Raw genomic sequence first — 23,794 nt, 5'->3', positions numbered from 1 at the left:
TTTAGTTGCAGTTCTAACCTGTTGAGAAGCTTTAATGTGGGAGGTAAATCCTATCTACTTATTGTGGGTTGCTGGCTTTGATCAGCAAATCATCTAGCTGGGGGTATATAAACATCTCCTTTTTCCTTGGGTATGCCAAGGTCACTTCCATGTATTCCATGTACCATCAACATTTTTCCAAATGATAGAAACTCTCTATGGGGTTGTTCCAGCGCAAAACCTGGACATTTCCTGTGGCTGTCGAGAATAGGAATGTGGAATTAAGCATAGTGTAAGTCCACAGTACACACCCAATCTCCTTTCTTCATTTCAGGAAGTAATAGGGGAAGTGCCATAATACATAATCTTTATCTTCTGATCCATCTGTTGTCTCAGAGCTAATATTGGTCTGTAATCCATGGTTCTGTAACCAATAAATACCTTGAGTAAAGGCCTTCTCCTTCGGGCCTGTTGCCTTTTTTTAAAGTAGAGTTTGGGACTCTATTCTTTAGTGGGTTCAGTGAGAATCTGGGACCTTCTTCAGTGGAACTGAAGGAGAAGGTGCTTTGATATGTAAAGTAGAACAGTTTAGTATAATATTCAGCACTAATCTCTATGGTAATGTGTTAGAATTGGGGGTCTCTGGTTGGCGCAAGTATTCACTTGTGACAAGCAGGAACCCTCTCCTCTAAGTCAGGGCGAAGGATGACCCCTTAGAATTACCCTTGCTCACCCTCTAGGTGTGTGGCGTGGGCAGCCAAGGCTATTCTTCAGGCGTTTCTGAGTTAAGCATTTGCAATCACACACACAGTAAATGTACCAACCCCCCACAAATGGACACCAGGCTGTAGATATGTAAAAATGCGTTCTCTTTATGGAAAAATATATATATGCAGGTAAGACTTATTACAAGACCAATATAACGATTTAGGTTGGGCCACAAGATTGTAATTAGGCAAGCGTTTCTTTGTTACAGTTCAAAAGGGTTCCTTTTTAGGTAAATTCACTTCAAAAACAGTTCTTCGGCGGATTAGGTAAGTTTCTACCCCTCTGGGACCTCACTGACTTGGTCCTGCGCTTCGTAGCGCTTCGACATGCTCTGTGCGGGTGAAATCCCGGCACCCCTTCTAATACTCACGCTTCTCGCGTGAGCCGGGGTACGCGACGTACCGCTCCCAACAATGAAGCATACGGGGCTGTCACCGAGGCGATGCGCTGCTCCCCCCGAGGCTCTGAGGTGAGAGTGCGCTTGGGAAAGGCGCTGTGAGGCCCGTCAAGGCTGAGCCGGGCTTCGGGCGGTGATCAAAGGGGGAAGCACACAGTCGAGACGAGGGACGTACCTGGACCCACAAGCGATGCACAGGGCTACGGGGAAAGAAGAACGTTGCGGGCCCTGAGCCCGAGACAGGCCCTGTGCACGGTAGTGGTCGGTGTGGTTTGTAAGGGGTTCCGGTTCTCGCGGTGCACTCCCCGAGTGTGCGGCGTCCCGGAAAGTGCTGAGGGATCTGGTCAGAGGCGGACGATCTCCGTGAGGCGGGGCGCAGCACGGGAGCCCTCAGTACGGACGGTACAGAGGGGGGGTCCCTTCAAAATGCGGCGCGGCCTCTCCTAGGATGAAAGGGCAAAGCGGGGTGGCCGGGTGCAATGACATGCACGGGCGGCCGTCCAGGCTGCAGGCTGCTCTCGTGTCCTGGATTCCGGCGGGAGGGGCTGAAGAGACGCGCTCAGGTACTCCAGTAGCAGGCGGGGGTAGAGGAGCGGCCGGCCTTAGCCCAGGGGCAGAGAGCAACTCTGAGTAGAGCGAGGCTCTCAAGGGCAAGAGGGCAGGCTGGCTCCCGGGTACTACGGCCCTAGGAGGGGGCGAGAGGGAGCAGACTTCACCTCCAGTGGGAGGAAATACTCGGCCTCAGATAGCAGACGAGCCAAAGCACAGGAGAACCCACTAGTCCTGGGGTTCAGTTCAGGGGGCAAGCTCAATCAAGCCCTTGGAGAAAGTTTCTAGCACAAGTCAGCAAAGTCTTTTCATAAGTCTTCTCCTCTCCTTCCTCAGCAAGGCAGGCAGCAGGCCAGTCCTTCCAGCTTCTTCTTGTCCTTCTAGTTGGGCAGAGGTTCGTTGTGGGAAACAGGATTCTGATTTTCAAGGAGCAGGGCTCCTACTTTTATACAGCATTTTCTTTGTTCTTACAGGCCAAGGGGGCCTTTGCATAAGTTCTTTCAGTCCCTGAGCACTTTGTTGGGTGTACTCTGGTGTCTCCTTTCAGTGTGACGGGCAGGCACATCAGACGCTCCACAGGAGGTGGAGCCAGCATTGTGTGGACAGGGGCAGCCAGGAGTACCTTGTTGACAGTGCTTCTCTCTTCCTGGGCCAGGTGTCGGCTGAGTCATCAGTCGCTACCCAGGGGGCGGAGCCAGCATTCTGGTGGCAGAGCACAGCCCTATTCAGAGTCCAGGGGCACTCCCACCTCCCACTAAGGTGTAATCCTTGCATTCACCACCTGTCATCCCCCAGCCCTGTCACTCACATATCCCAGACAGTTAGATACACATCCTAGCAGAGGCGGGCTGAAATGGTTAGGCAAGCAAATGCTAACTTTCTAAAAGTAGCATTTGCAAACACAGGATATTAAAATAAACTTTACTAAAAGAAGTATTTTATTATTCTGAGTTCAGGCATACTAAATGTGACTTTCTACCATGTTCTCTGAGCCTGCTGGGATTATAGTGTGTAATAATTCCAGCAGCCCATCTTGGCCTAAGAGAACAGGTAGCCTTACAATAGTGAAAAACGAATTTGGCTGTAATTCATTATTAGGACATGCCACACACATCATAGCATGTCCTACCTTACACTTACAATGCACCCTGCCCTTGGGCCTACCAGAGGGGTGACTAATATGAAGCAAAGGGAAGGTTTAGGGGCTGGCAAGTGTGTGCACTTGCCCAGCCAGCATGATAGTACCAGACTGCACACAGGTTCTGCAATGGCAGACCCTAGACACATTTTAAAAGGCTGCTTCTGTGGGTGGCGCAACCAGCGCTGCAGGCCCACTAGCAGTATTGGCATTTACAAGCCCTGGCACTCCTGGTGCACTTTACTCTGGACTAACAGTAAATCCAATGAACCAATCATGGAAATCAATCATAGTTACACTTTACATTGGGAGCACTTGCACTGCGGCACGGATTGGCCGTGGCGCAGTGCCCTGAGCAGCGGACACCAGCAAAAACATCTGAGGCACATCAGCAAAAAGAGGAAGGGAAACTCACGCCACGGTGCCAGGTCCAACATAATTCCTTGCCATTCTTTGGGTGTTTTGTAATACTTCCCCCTAACAGAATAACAGATATCAGGAAGTGAGGGAGTCATTCGCAAGACTGGCCTCTGGACTTCCTCCTAGAATCCAGTTAATGGTGGAGTTGGGATCCGTGGCTTCTAGGAGAAAGGCGTGACTGGTACTGTTGGCACTACTGAGATTGCTACTGTTGATGCTGCAGCTGCCTAGACAAGGCTCATAAGGTTGTTAATACCTGTCACCATGTTTATATTGGTCTTTGAAATGTCTTCTGTGTCCTTCATCCCCATTACTTTGATATTTCTGCGTTGGATGACGTCCTCAGCATCTTCTAATCTGTGTGAGGCACGAATAGAAGTGAGCCATAAAACTGAAGATTTAGTATCTCCAAAAGTACATCATGTTTCATATATTTGTTTAAGCCTCTTGATTTCAGGGAATTAGCCTTAACCGTGCAGTTTTGAGAGTGTGAGCCCTTAACAGAAACCAGATGCAGCTAAATCCGCCGAGTCCAGAGAAGCACTACTGACTTGATTGGACAGAACAAGGCCATCCCTAACTACCTCCCTGTAGTCTTTGCTTTTTTCTTTAGGAAGGCCGTCTGCAATGGACCTGTCATGAAGGCACAATATGGCAGTTATGCTGTCTGTTTTGAATGATGTTGCTGCAGTCCAACACAATTTATGCCCTAAGAAATCCAATTAGGGTTTTCGTTAGGTAGCATCAGTATGTCTGGAGCTACTGCATTCCTTATCACTGAAATGACCACAGAATTTGGCTTTGGAGCTGCACAAAGGAAATGTAGGCCCAGTTCAGGTGCTTTGGAATTCTTTAAAAGCAACACATTGCTGCCTTTGTGGTAGCTATTGTAAAGATGTTTTCCTCTGCAATCTCTGCAAAACACAGGACCAGATGTAGTAATGTTCTGGCTTGAGTCCCCAGCTGCAAATACTCCATAATATGTAGTCTGGGATGCCCCCCTGGGAATGTTCAGTTTTTGTCATGTATCGTATTAATACCTCTAAGGAAGTATTCAAATTCGGTATCAGGGAAACCCTAAAGGGTGAGTCTGGAGGTGAAGTTGAAGTGTAAGAGGTTGAGGTGTCTCTGTAGAAACCAGCATTAGAATACCTCAAAGGGGAAGCAGAGGGTGTCCTTCTCCTTCATTTAGTTCACAGAGGTTGATCCTGTGTTATGTCACCCATTGGTGCAGGCACAGTGAATCCTAGCAACACAAGAGGAGTGTTTCCCAAAGTTCATCTCAGGAGAGGAGGTTTTAGGCGTGGATACCACTAATGGCTGGGAAGACAGTGCTTTGGAGGGGGAATCATGTTGCTAGAAATCAAAATAGTTTTGGAAATGGGTAGAGGAGAAAGCAGAGTCTGAATTAGATCATCTGGAAAGAAAATAATCAGGGTCTTTGAACAAATCAGAAATGCTGCCAGAGAAGGTGATGTAAATGGAAGTCTTCTCAATGTTGCGCTTCAATGTTACTATGATCTCACAACTGGAGTCATGGTTCTTGAGGCACAGCACCCCAACAGCAAATGATGTCTCCTTGAAGTCGTGGGGGTTCTCAATGTCAAGACGCATATAATCGACGCTGTACTCATTGTCAATGATGAGCGCCTTTCAAACAGTGCACCTACCTAGAGTGATGACTTTTCTTATGCTTCTTCTGCTCCCTGGATCTCCCTTTCTGAGATTTGTAATGGCTTCTCTTTTCGCCTCCTGCGCCTCCTTGTACCGCTGCTTCTTGAGGTCATCCTCCCGTCACCTGCTCAAATGGATACCTTCACGAAACGTAACAGTGCTTTCTGACATTTTTCGAAACAGGTATTCCTGCACTTAGACGTAATTGGGAACACAACCCATACAAAGTGTGTGAGGATTTTTGTTTTTTGTTATGTCTGTTCAGAAACTTGCATGGAGTTTCCTAATTTTACTCTCCGATGGGATTTTACTTTTCTTTTGGAACTCCAAGAAAGCTTGGAAACTGAGCATCTGGTAGACTGCCTCAGCAGTCGTGATCTTAGACAGATAGTCAATCAACCTACCCACAGGGCCAATTAGACTCATGACAGAGTCTTTATAAACAACCCAGTAGTAAGTCTTGACAAAGTTTTACCTCTGATACAGTCAGATCATCCTATCAAAATCCACCCTTGGCGTAAAACTGATAGGACTGAGTAGGAAACTGCTTTGAAAAATCACAGCCCAGTATTAGACACTAGCAATAAAGCTGCTCCTTCTAATTGCACTGACGGGATAGGTTGGCTGTTTTGATGTTGGCATTTATAGTCATACTGGCCAAGAGAACAATCCCCATTAAGTACAAAGGATCAACATCTGTGCCATACATAAAAAGTGTTGTACAGAATTACCTGTAGTTAAAGACTGTTGGCAGTATTAAGCCCCTCCTTCAAACATCTTGGCAAGGCTCTGCCTGGTCAACCCTGTCTTTGGGCACAAGCTGTAGATGCTAGTCCGATGCCACAAGTTAGTTTTTGCAAGATGTCTACAATTCATGGAATGATGGCATGAACTATGGTGGCACGCTGAAGCCTAACGCACAAGTCAGAGCCGTTATACTGTGTTTTTGTAGATTCTACAGGTCCTATAGAATAGATTGTGACTTTGGGTATAACGACCCATATGGGTTCCCCTCATTAAATAGTTCCTGTCATCACCTGGTTATTGATTAAGATGGATACAATAAAACTACAGAACCTTATGCAGTGTGTGGGAGGTGAAAGTGAAGAGTGTGTGGTAGTATCTCCTTTAAATGGCCTCGATATTTGTGATCTGAATTAGGCATTACGCTTGCGGAATTTGTGGAATTTGGATAATTTCGCATTCCGCGGAGAACGCAAAATTGCCCAAAATTCTGTGCTTGTTCGCGATCTCAAAATGCGTGTTCACGAGATTTTTCCCCCTGAGCAAGCAAACAGTGATTGCGAACAGGAAAAAACCATAGCGAACAAGCAATTCCGCGTGTTCGCGAAATTTCTGCGTGTTCGCGGAGATTTGTGTAATGCGATTACGCAAATTCCGCACACCCCTAATCTGAATGTAAGCGCGTTTCCATCCGACTGATCTGGACAGAAAAGAAAATGTGCTGCGTATTACACCGATTACATTGGCGTCTTATTTAACCAATACACTACTTCAAATGCCATAGAACATAGAGCATACTAACTGTAATAGCTTCAGATTTAAAAGTCAGATGTTTCAAAATGGCGTCATCATATTAAATGCTGGACGTTCTTAGTTTTGGAGCAGATTTCTCGATCACAAACATGGCCGATATCCCGTCCGCCTTATTATACAGCCATTATATTCACATTTTTCAGTACCCATCTGAAGAACAGGTGGTTTTCAGGGCTAATATATTCAGAGAGACTGATGTTTACAACTAGCGAGCCCGATCATGAAAAGAGGGTGTTCGCAAAGTGTTGCCTTCTCTATCTAGCACGTGGTACCGAAAACAGCATGAGGTGAGTGGAGTGCAAGGTGCAGGTAGGGGTGTCAGGAACCAAGAGGTTCTTCAGTTCAGATTTTTCAAGGTTGGAAAAAATTCCTATGGGTAATGCATAAGGGCCTTAAACCAAATTTGTAGCTCGTTTGGGGGCAAATGGATAGCTCATGCCTCTATGATGTGGTCAAATTTACAGAGCTTGTAGGGCGTGTGGAGAGGTAGATTTTGAATAAGCTGTAATTCAGCAAGGAGGTTTCCTTGGAAACACACAAACAGGCCAGTACAATAGTTTAGTTGTTAAAGAATTGAGTTAGATGTTACAGGTATAAAAGGTAGGATTTTCCAGATTGTTCACAGTATCATAACAAATGAAAATAATACTGCACTGACGTGTGATGAAAGAGATGAGTCGGAGTTTATTGTGCCCCCTAAAGCTTTAGCCTATTTCTAGGTGGCCCTCTTCTTTGCCTACAGGGTAACGCTCAAGGCTACCAACCCGTCCAGCACCTCTGCACCTGGACAAACCAGGCCAGGTAAAACCCAACTGCTGGTGGAACTTAGGACCTTGGCCTCCTGACACCTCATGATCTAAAGGGGTCCTTTTGCATCCTATTGCAAATACCTGTATGCAGTAAATGTTCTTCTCTCCATAGGAAAGCATTGCAACGTAACAACGCACTGTTTGCTAACATTTCTAAAACTCTAAAGTGATAACTTCAAAAGTACTTACACAATTGCGAAGTTCTTGGTGTTGAAATATATATAACAAGCATTTACAATGCAATGGTCTCTGCATCATTAAAGGTAGAGCTATTGGCATTGCTCATGACATTTCTTTTTTTTTCTTTAAATCATAAATAAATGGCATTGTCATTTACATTGCCAATAAACAGCACTCTGCACTCAACAGCACACACCGCTCTGCACCTGCACTCACTGCTCTGCACCTGCACTCACTGCTCTGCACACTCACTCTGCACCTGCACTCACTGCTCTGCACCTGCACTCACTGCTCTGCACACTCGCTCTGCACCTGCACTCACTACTCTGCACTCACTACTCTGCACTCACTACTCTGCACTCACTACTCACTACTCTGCACTCACTACTCTGCAATCACTACTCTGCACTCACTACTCACTACTCTGCAATAACTACTCTGCACTCACTACTCACTACTCACTACTCTGCACTCACTACTCTGCACTCACTACTCTGCACTCACTACTCTGCACTCACTACTCACTGCTCTGCACTCACTACTCACTACTCACTACTCTGCACTCACTACTCACTACTCTGCACTCACTACTCACTACTCTGCACTCACTACTCACTACTCTGCACTCACTACTCTGCACTCACTACTCACTACGCTGCACTCACTACTCACTACTCACTACTCTGCACTCACTACTCACTACTCTGCACTCACTACTCACTACTTTGCACTCACTACTCTGCACTCACTACTCACTACTCTCCACTCACTACTCACTACTCACTACTCTCCACTCACTACTCACTACTCTGCACTCACTACTCTGCACTCACTACTCACTACTCTGCACTCACCAATCACTACTCACTACTCCGCACTCACTACTCACTACTCTGCACTCACTACTCACTACTCTGCACTCACTACTCAGCACTCACTACTCACTACTCTGCACTCACTACTCACTACTCCGCACTCACTACTCACTACTCTGCCCTCACTACTCACTACTCTGCACTCACTACTCACTACTCACTACTCTGCACTCAATACTCACTACTCACTACTCTGCTTCTTGAGTCTGTGCATCATTTATTGACTCTGTAGGAGCAAAAAATTCCTAACACGCCCCTCTGATAAGCCTAAACTGCTCAACCACACTACCACAAATCGAGCACCTTGGGATTGTTAAAGCAAGCCCCTGTCCACTTATAAGGGATACCTGGTGTCTTTACACAGAGTACTACTTTTTGTTAAACTATATAAAGGGCCAGCTTCCTACACAATGTATCTTTCTTCTAAAGAAACAGATAGAGTGGGCTTATTATATTTAATTTGTGAGTGTGTGTCTGTGTGTGTATGCAGTATCAGTTTAGTTTATTGGAATACAAAAGTCCTATGTATCATGGTTTTATTACTGTTTTATGTTTTGTTATGTGACCCTCCGTAGGAGTTCTGTAGCATAATAAAATAAACTGAAACTGTATGCAATTTAAGCCATTTTATCTGTACTTTTCCAGGACCTTGTATAGGGAATACTTTACACAAATTAATGTTCAATGCTGTCATTCAACTACTCAAGAGCCTAACGGGGCCCGGTGAAGTATTCCTAAATTAGCACAATTATAAAGGATTTGCATTTGTTGAAACTGCATCTCATATTTTAATTTATTCTACACAATGTAGTAATGAAAGGCAAATGTATATTGAACTATGTTTTCGGTAATTAGGATGAATTGCATATTATCAAATTTAGACGGGCAACTGAATTTAACTAAACTGGAGAAAATAGTTGTGATCAGTAGATTTTGGAAACATTTCAATGGTCCATTTGATGACCATAAATAAGTATTTTTTTATTTGTATGTAAGTTTTATTTGGTTTTAAATAACGGGTCGCAGACTAGTACACTAAATAAAACTAAATATTAGTTTTAACAAGTTATGTCCAGTTGACCCTGTAGTTCAGATGCCCCTGCGTACTTGTATCCTCTAATGGGAGTGCCAAGCTTATTGACTTGCACACTTAGGTTGTACCGATGCCACTTCATGCCTCTCTCCTCTACCATCCTACACTTCCTGACTCTGTATTTCACTCTTGCAAGTTCTTTTTCATTTCTTCTTTCTCCCTTTATCAATGTTTTCCCATCTTTCTCTTGCTCCTCTCTTTTCTCCCTCTGGCATTCTCTTTGGGTTCTCTCTCAGGGTTGATCACTGATCCTCACACTTTAATATTTATGTGGCACCCTTGACAAAACTGATGCGTTCTTTTGACTTCACCCCATTAACATCTGCGGATGATTCTCAAACTGGTGCATCCACCTCGAATGATGCTGATGAGACTGCACAGCACTTTAAGAGCTGTATAGACACTAATGGAGGAGCAATAATTGTCTTATGTTACATTCAGACATAACTGAGGTTCTCCTTTTTGGTGAGGACCTTTCATTTTGGGATCAATCATGGTGGCCTGAGATGCTTGGTACTCTTCCCAATCCGGTATCCTGGGTCAGGAATGTAGGAATTTTTTTATCCCGATCTGTCTTTTAAAGCACAGTTATTAACCTTTCCCATGTATCGAACGGCCGTCCGACGTCACAGTGGGCGTGTGCGGAGGACGGCCGGGGGCCATCCGAACTGCGCTCTCGTCAGATACGGCCGCACCCCGGCGGAATGGCCGCCGCGGCGAAGCGGTTAAACTCACATCTCCCTGTTTTTTTCTGTTATGCATGATAAAGAAAACTCTTCCCTTCATCCCATATGAACTTTAAAAATCAGTAGTTACCGCCTTGGTGCTGCTATTGTACTGCCTTTTATTTAGGCATCCATCAGCATGCTCTGAAGAAACTCAAATGCCTACAGGATGCAGCGGCCCAGCTTCTATAGAAAATTCCTACGTTTAAGCCTGTATTGGAAGCTACAAGAGCTCCACTGGCTTTCTGTAAAGAAAAGAGTGATTTACAAGGCTTTGTCTGGCACACAAGACTCTGTACGATGACAGCCCAGCATATCTGAAAAAACTTAGCTTGGTATAATTCCAGAAGAACCTTGCGCGCTACCAACTCCAAGACAGTCAATATCTGTCAAATCAGAAGAAAAAAGTGGGAAGGCAGAAGCTTTATTCACATCAAAGCACAACTCTGGAATAACCTACTGAACACATCAGAGGCCAGTCTAACTTACTCTGTTTCAGAAAACACCTTAAAACCTGGTTATTCTCCTGCACATTGTAAGTAGCGATAGGTCTTTTAATAGGCCTAATCTTCCCCAGCTTGATGTGACTAGTTTTTGCTCCTTTTGATAGGCTTATTACTTTTGTGTTGCTCCATTATCAGTGTTCCAGACAGCAGCACCCAGATGCTGTTGGCATTTGCGCGCTATACAAACAATTTTATATCAATATCTTTCTTGCTCTCACTCAAAGCCTAATGATGAAAAATAAGTCCTGGGCCCCGGTGGTCTACGGACAGCCAGACTTAGGGGGTGTGCTTCCGACTGCCCTGTTACGATATGGGTGGTGGGAACGCCGCAGCCATCAGGGAACCACCATTCCCTGGCGGTGTTGCGGCAGTCAGTAATATGCTTGGCTGTACCGCAGCAGTCCCGCCAAGCATATTACAAGTTTCCTCTCCTCCACATTTTTCATGGTGGTTCCACCGCCATGAAAACCATAGTAGAGAGGAAGCAAAGGGTGCCCTACAGGGCCCCCTGGTGCCTTACGCCCTGTGTGCATGCTCATCAGTTCCCGCACAGCAAGGACGTTTCAATCCATGCGTGCAGGATATTCTTTGGCTTTCCCATTGCGGTGCCCATTTTCACGGCATTGCCATGGGAACGTCAAAAACAAAGTTCGCCACACAGGAGTTAACTCCTAATCTGGCGGGCAGTCTGACCACCCTTTAGCTTTAGGGTGGACCTGGTGCCGCACCGCCAAACCGTAATGGGACCCTTGGTCTCCAAAAATGGGTGCTGGTGCCCATCATCTGCAATCATCGCCAAAAATGAAGCACTGGTCAATGGCATATTAAATGGTAGAGCTAAATATACTCTATGGTAAAGCTGTTCATATTCTCTGCACACTGTTGGGTGTACTTTCAGGCACCAAAGGAAATATTCTATAGTAAGTGGGGCAAAATGGCCTTATTCTGTGGATTAAGGAAGACCACACGTTGTGGACTGGTACTAAGATGGGCGTATACTGCTGTACAAAGACACACACATCCAGAAGTTTAGTGATGGCTGTACACTGTAATACAGTAATGGCCACATTCTGTATTAAAACAATGTGATGGTCCTCGGCTATAAAACACAGATAAGCAGTGAAAAGGCTCAGTGGACACACACACGCCACCCCCACCTTCTCGGTCATTGGGACACAGCTCTTCAGCTATGACAGAAACTTTGAATCCAGGAAAATGGTTGTTCTTCTAACAAAAAAATATACATTTCAAATAAGTACATTGCTAGAACTAAGAGTGTTGTTGCTGCTTGTTCTGCAAATTCCTTTGATACACAGAAATAGAGAACATAAACTGGGTTCTACAAAGTAATTGATGAGAAATATATATTTTTAAATTTTCCCCAGCTACCTGTCTTTAGAGCAATGCCTCTGAAGCATTATCTACTTATGCATTTTCTCTAATCTGCTCTACTAAATGCCTAAAGCGCGCTTTCAAAGGCAGTTTTACTGTTAATTGTCATATATCAGATTTAAAACTCTGAATTTTCACTATGATCCCATGATAATAAATGCTATAAATTCACAAGTTCCATTGCTGCTAATGCTTCAATAATGGGATTGCGATAAAAGGCTGAAACATTGTATTCTGCAGAAACAAAATGTTAGCCTCATCCTCGGCACCAAACGCCCAAAGACAGAAAAGCCGCCTTCTGGTTTTGCTTTCTCCATAGTACACAGATGCCATGCAAAATCAATCCCGACCCCTGCATAGTGCTCGGGGCATATTATCAAGCACGGCGTTAACATTATCGCCGCTTTAGCGGCAGAAAACTGCCGCTAAAGCGGCGATAATAGGCTTGATAATATGTTGTAGAGAATTCCCATAGAAGCCCATGTTCACACCATAACATGGGCTGCTATGGGAATTCACAAGGGCGTATTATCAAGCCCATTATCACCGCTTTAGCAGCAGTTTTCTACCGCTAAAGCGGGGATAATGTTATCGCCGTTTCTTGATAATATGCCCCTCAGTCTCTTATTTTGAAAGAGATTAACAGGAGAAAAGAGACGCCACCTGCATAATTCAAGATATCAGCAATAACCCCCAATTATGCTCATAATCTCTTCAGTGAGCGCCATATACAACAATCCTGATCAGTTTCAATACTTGATACGTGCCACGTTTCTGAATAATACTGGAACTTAGATTTTCCTCGTTCTAACTCCAGTGTTACGCTTTGCAAAATGCAGTGATAATGAGAACTGCTTGCCAATGTGTCTCGAAAGTACAAACAGATCCTTAAACTAAAGGACAAACCTGTGAGAGGTTTTTCCCTCCTATAATAAGTTATTTCATATATTATACAAGGTCAAAATAAATGCTCCAAACTTTTTTTTTTTTAAATGGCCATACCCTGGAAGATATGTCCTGCATGTCTGAGATCCAAAGTCCTTTCCGTCGCACTCTTCTACTCCTTCCTGTCGAAAGCCGTCCCCGCAGTAGGCACGTTTGCACTCTGAAAAAGAAACAAAGTCGGGTATGTACCTTATTGCAGAGAAGGCTTAATTCAGCGGAAGTCTCAAGAGTCGTTTGGGTATGAATCGTTTACAGAAAAATGGCTATATATGCTTCAAATGTTGAACGCTTGAAACAAAGTCACAATCAATAGCCAAACACACTTTAAATCAGTGGTTCTTAACCTGGGGTCCACCATTCTTTAAAAAAAAGTAAGGATTATGTTGTTTACCCTGTAAGCAGCTGTTCTTGGCATGTAGTGTTGTAGATTCACATGCTTTGCATAAGTATGCCATCAAGTGTTGGGCTCGGATGAGTACAAGCTGTTTTTGTTCCAAAACATTTTCTTTGAGTCAGGAGGCTGTGTGACTCCTCTTGGAAATACTGTGCATGGTTATCGACGCCATCTTTAGATTGTTTTGTCGTAGGTAGGTGAAAATGTAATAGTGATATGTATTAGCAATGTGATGGCCATGCAATAGAATGATGTAAGTATATAAAGTATATGAACTGCAACCTACACTGGGTTTTTGGGGAGGAGGACTGGCACATGTGAATCTACAGAACTACATGCCAAGAACAGATGCTTACACGGTAAGTAACATAAGTTAATCAAGACATGTGTGCTGTAGATACACATGGTTTGCCCAAACTGTAAAGCAGTTCCTCCCAATAGGCAGTGGTTTACTTGTGGGGGTTGTAGTTGTTTGAAAGAGAGTTCTTAGAACAGATTGGCCAACATTGGTTTGTTGACGTGCAAAGACATCTACACAATAATGTTTTGTGAACGTGTGTGGAGTGGACCATGTTGTTGCTTTGTAAGTATCAGCAATAGGAATGTTCCCTAAATATGCCATGGAAGCTCCAATTTTCCTAGTGAAGTGAGCTTTAGGAGGAACAGGTCAAAGTAGTTTTGCCTTAGCATAGCAAGTTTGGATGCATTTAACTATCCATCTTGAAAGGCCTGACTTTGAAATTGCCTTTTACATATGAGGAGGTGTGAAGGCAATAAATAATTGTTTTATCTTTATGAAAGTTTTAGTTCTGTCAATATAATACATTCGGGCTCTTTTGACATCGAACGTGTGTAATGCCCTTTCAGCAATGGAATCTGGTTACAGGAAAAAATAGGTGAGTCAATGGATTGATTTGTATGAAAATTTGAAACTACCTTTGGGAGGAACTTAAGATTTGTTCGAAGTACTTCCTTGTCCCTATTAGTTGGAAGAAATGATCCTCCAGAGTTAATGCCTGAACTTCACTGACCCTTCCAAATGAAGTGATAGCAGATTTCCATGATAAATATTTCAATTGACAATAGAGTGGAGTGGTTCAAAAGTCGTGTTAATACAATGTTAGTTCCATGCTGGTGCAGGAGGAAGCCTGGGCGGAACAATTTTAAGCCCCTCCTTAAAAAGACTTAATAACAGGAATTTTAAATAATGACAAGTGCTCTCTATTCTGCAAATAGGCTGCATTAGCCGCAAGGTGTAAGCGTATAGAGGTGTAGGCTAACCCTGTGGTTTGCAAATGCAATAAGTAAGTAATCGGTGTTTGTACTTTTGCATTAAGAGGGTTGATATTTTGTTTACAACAGTAAATTACAAATCTTTTCCATTTGGCTGCATAACACTGCCTTGTGGCAGGTTTGCACGCTTTCTTAAGAATGTCCAAGCCATATTGAAATGTTCATTTACATGGGATTGGGGTGTCTTAATGTACAATTTTTCTTTGTGAGAAGGTCCGGGTTGAGGTGGAGCTTCTCATTTGGGACTAGGGAGCTCTCCAAGAGTGTTGAAACCATGGTTGGCGTGCCCAAGTTGGTGCAAAAAGTATCATTGCAAGAGATGTTTGACTACCTTCCTGACCACAAACATGAGTAATGGGAGAGGCAGAAAAGTGTAGGCAAATATCCCTGACCAGTTCACCCATAGAGCATTGCCCTTGGATTGTTGGTATGGGTACCTGTTTGCAAAGGTTTTCCATTTTGCATTTTCTCTGGTTGCAAACAGACCTATTTGTGGGAACCCCATCTTTTTGGAAGTATGGTAGAAGGACTGTAGTGTGGCGTTCCATTTGTGGACTTGTTGTTGGGTCCTGCTTAGTAAGTCCGCAACTTGGTTGCGTGTCCTGTTGCTTGGTTGCTTGTCATGTTCTGCTAAGAGATGAATGTTGTGATGTATTGCTATGCTCCATATTTTCCGTGCTAACCAAGATAATTGGAGAAAGTGTGCTCCTCTCACCCCCCGTTTTTGTATGTGATACATAGTAATACATAGTCATCCTATAGTTTGTTCGAATTAGGACAGCATTGTGTTGTAGGTGAGGTAGAAAGGCTTTTACTGCTAGGGGAACAGCTTTGGAGATGAGCCCCCCAACTACTTAGGGAAGCATCTGCTGTGAGAATTATTTGTGGAACTGGGTCTTGAAACGGCTGCCCCTTGGAGACGTTCTGCGGATTCCAACATTGCAGAGAGTGGTGAGTGCAGCTCTCTACCAACACTAGATCATGCAGATGACCCAGTGATTGAGTCCATTGATGAGAGAAACATTCCTGAAGAGGTCTCTGTGTAGTTTCGCATGTGGGACTACTGAAACACAGGATGCCATCATGCCTAAAAATCATAAAAATGTTTGTATTATTGTGACTAAACTGTTGATCCATTCTGGATTTGGGTATGCCAATGCTGAATGTGAGTTGAGCAAGGCTCCTCGGTCCGACTGTATGGTAGTTGGTCGTAGATGTAACTTCTGTAGTGATAGTGAACCCTAATTGATGTAGAAGAGTAAGGGTTTGTGCAGTATTTTGTTTGCAAAGGCTGAGGCTGGTTGCTTTTATTAACCAGTCTTCTAAATATGGGAAAACATGTATGTTTTGTCTGCATAGATGTGCTGCCACTACAGCTAGACATTTTGTGAATACCCTTGTTGTGGTGGTAATTCTAAAAAGAAGAACCTTGAAATGATAATCGTTTCCTTGGAATTGAAACCTTAGATGCATTCTGTGTACGGGATGGATAGGTATATGGAATTAGGCGTCCTTTAAGGCTAAGGCAGTCATGAAATCTCCTTTTTGTAGCAAAGATATCATTTCCTGAAGAGTGACCATAAGGAAGTGCTCTGGTATGATGTAGTGATTTAGTGGTCTGAGATCAGGAATGGGGGGTAACGACCCATCTTTTTTGGGAATAAGGAAATATAGGGAGTATACTCCTCTTCCCTGATATTGTTGTTGAACTGGTTCTATTGCTCCTTTTTGTAATAGAGCTGCTTTTTCCTGCTGTAGGAGATTTGATGTTGAATGGACAGTTTGTGTTTGCGAGGTGGGATATTTGGAGGAGTTGTAATGACCTCCAGACAGTAACCATATTGGATAATATCTAACACTCATTGATCTGATGTGATTGATTTCCAAATATGGAAAAAGTTTTGAATACGACCCGGGCAGGTGTTGGGTGGTGTGGGGAATGGTAAGGCAGTCATTGCTTGGTATTGTTGTTTGAAGTATAGGTATTACTCATGCGAGCTCTTCGTTTCAAGTGGTTTCCCCTGTAGGAACTTCTGTAAAATGTTTTGGAGTAGAGGTTTGTCCCTGGTTTGTGCATGCTAAACCAGTGTTATCTGAGGTGGTAGATCTTGAATCTTGATTATAATTCGGAATACGTAAGAAACCACAGTATGTGCTTGTTTGCATAGCGCCCCTTGATTTTACGACCGTGGTGTCCTTTTTCATATTTTCAAGGGCTTTGTCCACTTGAGGCTCGAAAAGATGTTCCTTATCAAATGACAGGTGTAAAAGTGTGTGTTGTATCTGAGGCTGGAATCCTGAGACAAGGAGACAAGTGTGTATGCGCAGTAGGAGGCCAGTGTTTATCCATCGAGCATCAGTGTCAGCTGCATCTAAAGCACATTTTAGAGAGATGTTGGTAATGAGCTTTCCCTCATCAACAATTTCCTGTGTTCCTCTGGGAGGTGTTGGAGGAGCCCCTCCATTTTGTCCCAGTGACTCTGTTATATTTAGATAATAGAGCCTGGCTGTTGGCTATGCGCCAATGGTTAGCTGCTTGTGCAGCTAACCATTTTCTGGTAGCATCTATTTGTTTAGATTCTTTCTCTGGGGGGGTGCATCTCCTGAAGTTTGGGAGTTCGACCTTGTTCTCCCATTAGAGACAACCAGGGAGTCTAGGGTTAACTGACCTCTACTATATATAATGAATTGGATGGTTCACCCTTATATTTTTTGTCTATGGTGGTGGTTTAATTATTGCTTTGACAGGGTCCTTAAAAATCTCCTATGGGTGATGTACTGTACTTTTAATGGGTGGTTGGTATTGTGCCCTCCTCTGAGCATTAGGTACAGTTTCAAAGAGGAAGCTCTTTTCTTTTTCTATAGTGTCTTTATAAAGGGGACCTGGTGGAAAGCTGCTGCCCTTGCTATCCAATCCTGATATACAGAAGCGTCATCAGGTGGTGATGGTCCTGCGGGATATAGATCAGGGTCCGTATCCCCCTGTGATTCAGCATCATAGTCATCCCATACATTCCCTGGGTGTATATTTTGTGGTATGGGGGAACAGCCTTTACAACGCGGGCATTACTACGCATTACCATAAAAACGCTGCTATTACAACGCAAGTCGCTACGACTTGTGCTGGAGGGCGCTCTTGCTTAAGGAATAGTTTAATTTTCTATTCCAACACCTTCCCTACTGTAACGTGGGCTTGAGTTGGAATAGAAAATTAAACTATTCCACTATCCAGCAGTTACAGCGCAGGTCGTTGTAACAACTTGCGTTGTAAAAAAAGCATTGTAATGGCACCCGTGGTAAAAGCCCGCGTTGTAATGTCATACAACCGTGGTATGTCATCCTCATGTTATATTATGGGTGAGTGAGGAGATATGTCACCTGGCTCAGAAAATGCATGTGAGTGAGGTGGTGGAGTGGATGGTGGGTTAGTGGGTTAGGTGATGGAATAACGATGTTTATAGAGCTAGTTGTAGCATCCTTTTTCTTCTTCTTTGGAGGATTTAGAGGAACATCCAAAGCCTCTTCAATAGTCAATTGTTTCTTAGAAGAATTAAGTTTTTGTGGACCGAAACACTATTTTCTTAGTTCCAGGTTGAATCTGGAGCTTTTTCTAGTTCAGATCAAGTCTTTCCTGCATAACATCAGGATCAGCTCTGGTGGAGTTTTCGATCTGAACGTGAAACACTTCGGTGGAGTAAGCTTCGATGTAGGGGGAGTTATGTTCGGATCAGAAATAACATGTTTTTGTTTCGGTGACGAAACCAGTGGTCAAGTGGTTGTAGACCCAGATGTGGAGGAGGTGGAGGCCCCTGCTGCAGGCCGAACTTTCAGAGCTGAACCAGAGGGCAGGGGTTCTGAGTCCATTTTTCAATGCACACCATGGCTTTTTTGCAGTGGCGGACTGTGAGCAGTCTTTTCGGTTGGAATCAATGTTTTGGCTTTGCATCGGGGGTAAATGTACTCACTGTCCAATGCTTCTGTGCTGACTGAAGGGGGAACAGAGTCCTGGTATGATTGGGACTCTGAATCAGAATCATGGGTACATAGTGATTCCTCTTGTGCAGCAGAAGCTTCCTCTTCTTCCTCCTTGTTTTCGACCGAAGATGTCCAGTACATTTTCTGTTTGCCTATGCAGCATTTATTTGCATCGAGCATGTCAATCTCGAACAGTCTTTTTTGATTGAAAAGACTTGCAGGCCTCACAGCTTTCCACTCGATGATCGGGCGAGACGCATAAGTTGCATACAGGAGTGTTGGTTGGTATGGGGATACTTAGAACGACAATTCAGACAGAAGCGGAACAGAGTTGGTTCCATTAGCAGGTCTCCTCCGAAGGACATTAGAAGTGGAGGAAGGGACAAGGAAGCGAGCCGAAGACCTGTTAAGCAGAAGGATGATCGTTCATATGCAATGAAACTACGTGATTGAGGCAATACCGTTGAGTGGAGATCTACTAAAAAACCAAAGGGAGTCCGAGGAGTCTCAAACCGGAGTGCGAGAGATTACACCTGAACCAGTCAGCGGAAAAAACGATCTGAAGATGGAGTCGATGACCATGCGCAGTATTACCAAGAGGAGGAATTAAGCACTGCCTTGCTAGGCCTTCACCCTGATAAAATGCAATACTGTCCTCCAAGTACTGCAATTAGAATGCCCTCCTTTTTTCACTAAAGCACAAAGCTGGTCTGCGGTTTAAAAAACGGTCAAAAAGTTAGACTTCAGAACAGGAATCCAGTCGAATGTATACAGCACTGCAAATATAGCAGGGATTTTCTATTTTAGTTCCCGAATAGAAGGTATCAATAATCAAATTTCTATGTCTTGCAGATTATATGTTAAATCCTCACTACCCAATCTGTACAGAACATTATTGCACTACATATATATATTTTACATATATCCACCGCTATGCCACACTCACTGACGCAGCTGTCGGTCACAATCCGGTTTCCATCGTCACACTCCTCTCCATTCTGCACAAAGCCATCGCCACAGCTGCTACTGCTGTCCTCCACTGGAAAGTCCACTGGGCGCCACGGGGTGGGCTGCACATGAGACAAAAGAGAGCATTCTTGAGTTTACTGTCACAAAAACCAGAGTAGAGCCATAGTAAAGCTGGATCCCTATCTGTGGTGTAAAAGGTAGGCAGGAATTGGAGGAGACCAGATGGGCACGGGCATTCAATATTTGCCAATATGTTTAATGGGCAATGGAAGTACTCGCTCTAACACTATAGCACATAGTCTAGTTGTGCTCAGAGTCACGCCAACTCTAAAGACGTGAACTACTGCAGGAAGCTGGCTCTGTACATACTATACCAATGTAAGGTATAGTGTGCACAGAGTGCAGGGGATCCCCAGAGGTATAGCAGAGGCTAAAATAGATGATCACTAACAGCTCTCTTTGTGGTAGAGTGGTCAATCAGTTAGGCTTGTCTGGAGGGTGTGTTAAGCATTTATTGTATTCACTCAATCAAGGCTAAGGCACACACCAATAGACAGAATCCTGACCAATCGGGTAAGTATAAAAAAAAAAGATAAACTTATGTTTTTCTAGAACCAAGCAGATCTTGGCACAGGTAAGTGAAATATGCTTTCAAATGCAAAGCTTTACAAGGGAATGCAGTTGTGGTTAAAATTTCAATTGTTCCACGTTTGTATTTGCTTTTAAAATAGTTTAAAATACATAGAGAATGCTTTTGGAATACTTTTGGATTACATTGTCTACTAGAGGTGATATGCCTACATATCACACTGCGGATCCTTCAATACAAAGGTAAGTGAGTCACTTTTCTGTTTAAAGTACAGTTACTTGGTTTTCATACAAAACACAGGGGTATATTAGCAAGCAATAGCGATAATTATCGCTATTGCTTGGTTAGAGACAAAATTTTACCGCTGAGCTGCGGCGATTTTTATCGCAGATAAACCTTGGTATTACCAAGGTTTATCGCAAATGTGATAAAAAACGGCCGCAATGCATGAATATCGCTGAAAAGTCAGCGATATTCATGCATTACCGAGCTAATGCTCTTAGCCATGTTATCCACCTCCCATTGGATAACATGGCTAAGAACAGCTCAGGGCAGGTGTTAGCTTTTGGAGATATTTGCGCTTAGCGCGACTCCCCAGGGTAAAATACGGTTAATGGCATCAACACCTGTAGTTCCCTTGTCACAATACCACCCCAAACTCACAGTCAATCATCTCTTGGGTCACTGGGCCCCAAACCCCCTCAATTATGCACAGTTGATTCCAGTTACACCACAGATATCACAAGATCTGAGTTGATGGTTGGTGAAGGGCAACGTAATATAGGGAGTTCCTTTTCAATATCCTTGCTCAGTTCTGACAATAAAAAAATGTCAGCATCTGGGGGTGGGGTGCAACTCTGGAGGGTGAGGAAGTGAAGGGTTCTTGATCCGAAGTGGAGAAAACTCTGTAGTACGATTGGAGATAACTGTTGGTGAAGTGGAAAGCACTGCAGTTCCATCTGCACTTGAAGGGCATACACCCTGCATTTCCTCATTGCCCTGTTTAAGCTCACATCCAGACCTATATTGTAACTCAACTGATGTCTCCTCAGAAGATTTAGGCTTTGGAATAGAAAGACATACTGTTTTTATGGCTGCAGGCCAGGGTGGGTGCCCTATACTTTAAAAAAAAGAATCACTCCCGTGAAGCAATAAAATCATTTTGTGTGCCTCAGCTCCTGTAGTAAAAAGTCTTCCTGTACTCTTGCATCTAAACTTCTGCCTCACTACTAAGATGTCAATATCAAGTGGGTGAAAATGGATCGCCCAACTCTCAGAAGCCTGCCACCGCCACAAATTAAGCACTGGCTCGCCCAGCCCTCAGAAGCCTGGCACAGGCTCTACCTAACATCGGGGTTACAGAATACCAAGGCTGTCTAACCTTGATTCCACCTGAGTCCGCATTCATCCACCACCACACACTCTTGCCCCTTTATCTCACTCTCCCAGGTTCTTTTTCAGTCCTGTTTTCTCTCCTTGTCACTGTTTTCCTTCATTCCATAAACTCAAACCTTCGTTTTGTGCCCACCTCCACGACTTGTCTTGGCCTGCTTGTGAGACTCCTGGGGAGAGGAGCTGGCCTAACGGCTAGGGCAGTCAACCTCGTATCTGGGGAACTGGGTTCGAGTCTCTGCAATGACGCTGAACAGCCTGTGATTCTGGGCAAATCACTTAATCTCCCCGGGCCTAACAAGAATGAATGTGTCCTCATGTAATGCAACTGGTGCTATGTAAAGCGCTCTGATTCCCGATACCGGGTCAAGTTCACGCTATATAAAACTCAGTGAAAAGATAAAAATCTGGAATCAGCCTGTTTTTTTGTGCAAAAAGCCCCCTATCTACGGGAAACAGCCTGAACTACGAATCCTTAACAACGAGTGTATTAAATAACAAATCCTTAACCACAATCTTACCAGAACCACGACCTCATTAACCACTACTGTACATGAACAACGACCACCTGAACTACAACTTACTAAACCAGAGGTAAGTGTCAAAATGTTAATAATTAATCTTAAATGCAAGTGCAATTATAATAAAATAATTTGGAATGGGATGTTGATTTTTGGATATATATTTAATAATTTAGGAATGTGTAATAATATTTCAAAAATTCATTTGTACATTTCCTGATTTTATTTACGGTGTAGAAATATTAGTTTGTTTTAATTTTGCGTGTTAGGCCAGTAGATGGCACTGTTGGCTTGTTTTTCAGTGATGGACTCAAGATCGACGCGACTGTTCTTTCTGGTTGTAAAGATGAAATGGTTACCACATGTTGGATGGCCGTTTTTGAAATGTTTCATTTAAGTGAATTATTCTTACAAATAAAAATATGTACTGCAATCCATTTTTTAAAAAAAATTATTTTCTGTGAGAGCTCTATTTTTGTAAGTTTGTCAGTATTTGTAAAAAAAGATTTATTAGATTGAAAATTTAAATATTTAAATAAAATTGTTTAATTTAAAAGTCTTGTTTAATTTAATTACAATTTTTTCCGTGTTTCAAACATGCAATCTTTTAAACCTAGTGGTAGATTCCGGTAATATGAAAAATTATACATTTTCGTGGTTTAGTAATTCGTTCTACAGAACGTAGTGGTTTTGCCTTCGTGGTTTAGGCATTTGTTGTTTAAGTGGTAGTAGTTTAGTCTACGGGAAACAGCCTGAACAACGAATGTGCAGTTCTGGTAGATTACCAAAAAGGTGCCTGGAAGCTGCAGTGCTGTGTCCTGAGAAGTACACTGCACCTTTGCCCCCTAGCTTCTCTTGCGAGAGCTGGAGCTACGAGGAGCTACAAAGAGAATCAAAAGTTTCATCGTGTACCACATATTGGTTTCAGGACTCTCTTTGCGAACCTGGAGAGAACTGTTGGTATGTATCATCACCATTTGCGATTTCTAAATAGCGATTTTTAAGGAATCGCTATTTAGAAATCGCAAAATGGCACGTATGTAGAAAATCGCTATTTTTTAGCGATTTCCAATTATTCCTTATTTGCGAAATCGCAATTTGCGAATTCGCAAATAAGGAATAATTGCCCATTCATTCCTATGGGCCAGGAGGCCCATAGCAAGGAATGTAAAATACATTTCATTTTGCGAATCGCAATTTGTGAATTCGCAGAATGAGATTGATTTCAAGGGTGCAGGGGTGTCTCAAGGACACCCTGTTGCACCCCTGAAATCAGCATGTGTGTGCATATGGTGCACATACATGCCCTATGGGCATGTATGTGCGTCACATGCCACATTTAATAATGCCAATTTGTGCATTTTTATGATAAATCGCAATTTACCACCAATTGATAGTTGGCGGTAAATTGCGATTTCTTAAGCTAAAATCGCTATTGAAAATTGCATCATACAAAGCATTTAAGGAATCGCAAAATTGCGATTCCTTAAATGCTGTAGCAAAATAAGGAATCGCACATTTTTGCGATTCCTTATGATGCGATTTGTACATACATAGCAAAAAATGCAAAACAGCCTTTTGCGATTCGCAAAGGCCGGAATTCGCCGAATTCCGGCCTTTGCGAATCCAAAAAGGCTTGATACATATGGCCCAT

The 23,794-nt window shown here is 43.4% G+C and overlaps 1 protein-coding gene across 1 annotated transcript in view; it reads right to left on the bottom strand.

The window, feature by feature from the left end:
* COLQ (collagen like tail subunit of asymmetric acetylcholinesterase) overlaps positions 1-23,794 on the bottom strand; it is a 452,986-nt gene that overhangs the window by 10,611 nt on the left and 418,581 nt on the right. The window contains 2 exon segments of the mRNA XM_078662856.1: positions 13,065-13,167; positions 19,616-19,739. Coding sequence (XP_078518982.1) covers positions 13,065-13,167; positions 19,616-19,739 — 227 coding nt within the window.

This window comes from Lissotriton helveticus, chromosome 10, assembly GCF_964261635.1.
Source record: "Lissotriton helveticus chromosome 10, aLisHel1.1, whole genome shotgun sequence".
NCBI classification, from domain to species: Eukaryota; Metazoa; Chordata; class Amphibia; order Caudata; family Salamandridae; genus Lissotriton; species Lissotriton helveticus.
The sequence above is the reverse complement of the archived record's forward strand: the minus strand, read 5'-3'. Positions and strand labels throughout refer to the sequence as shown.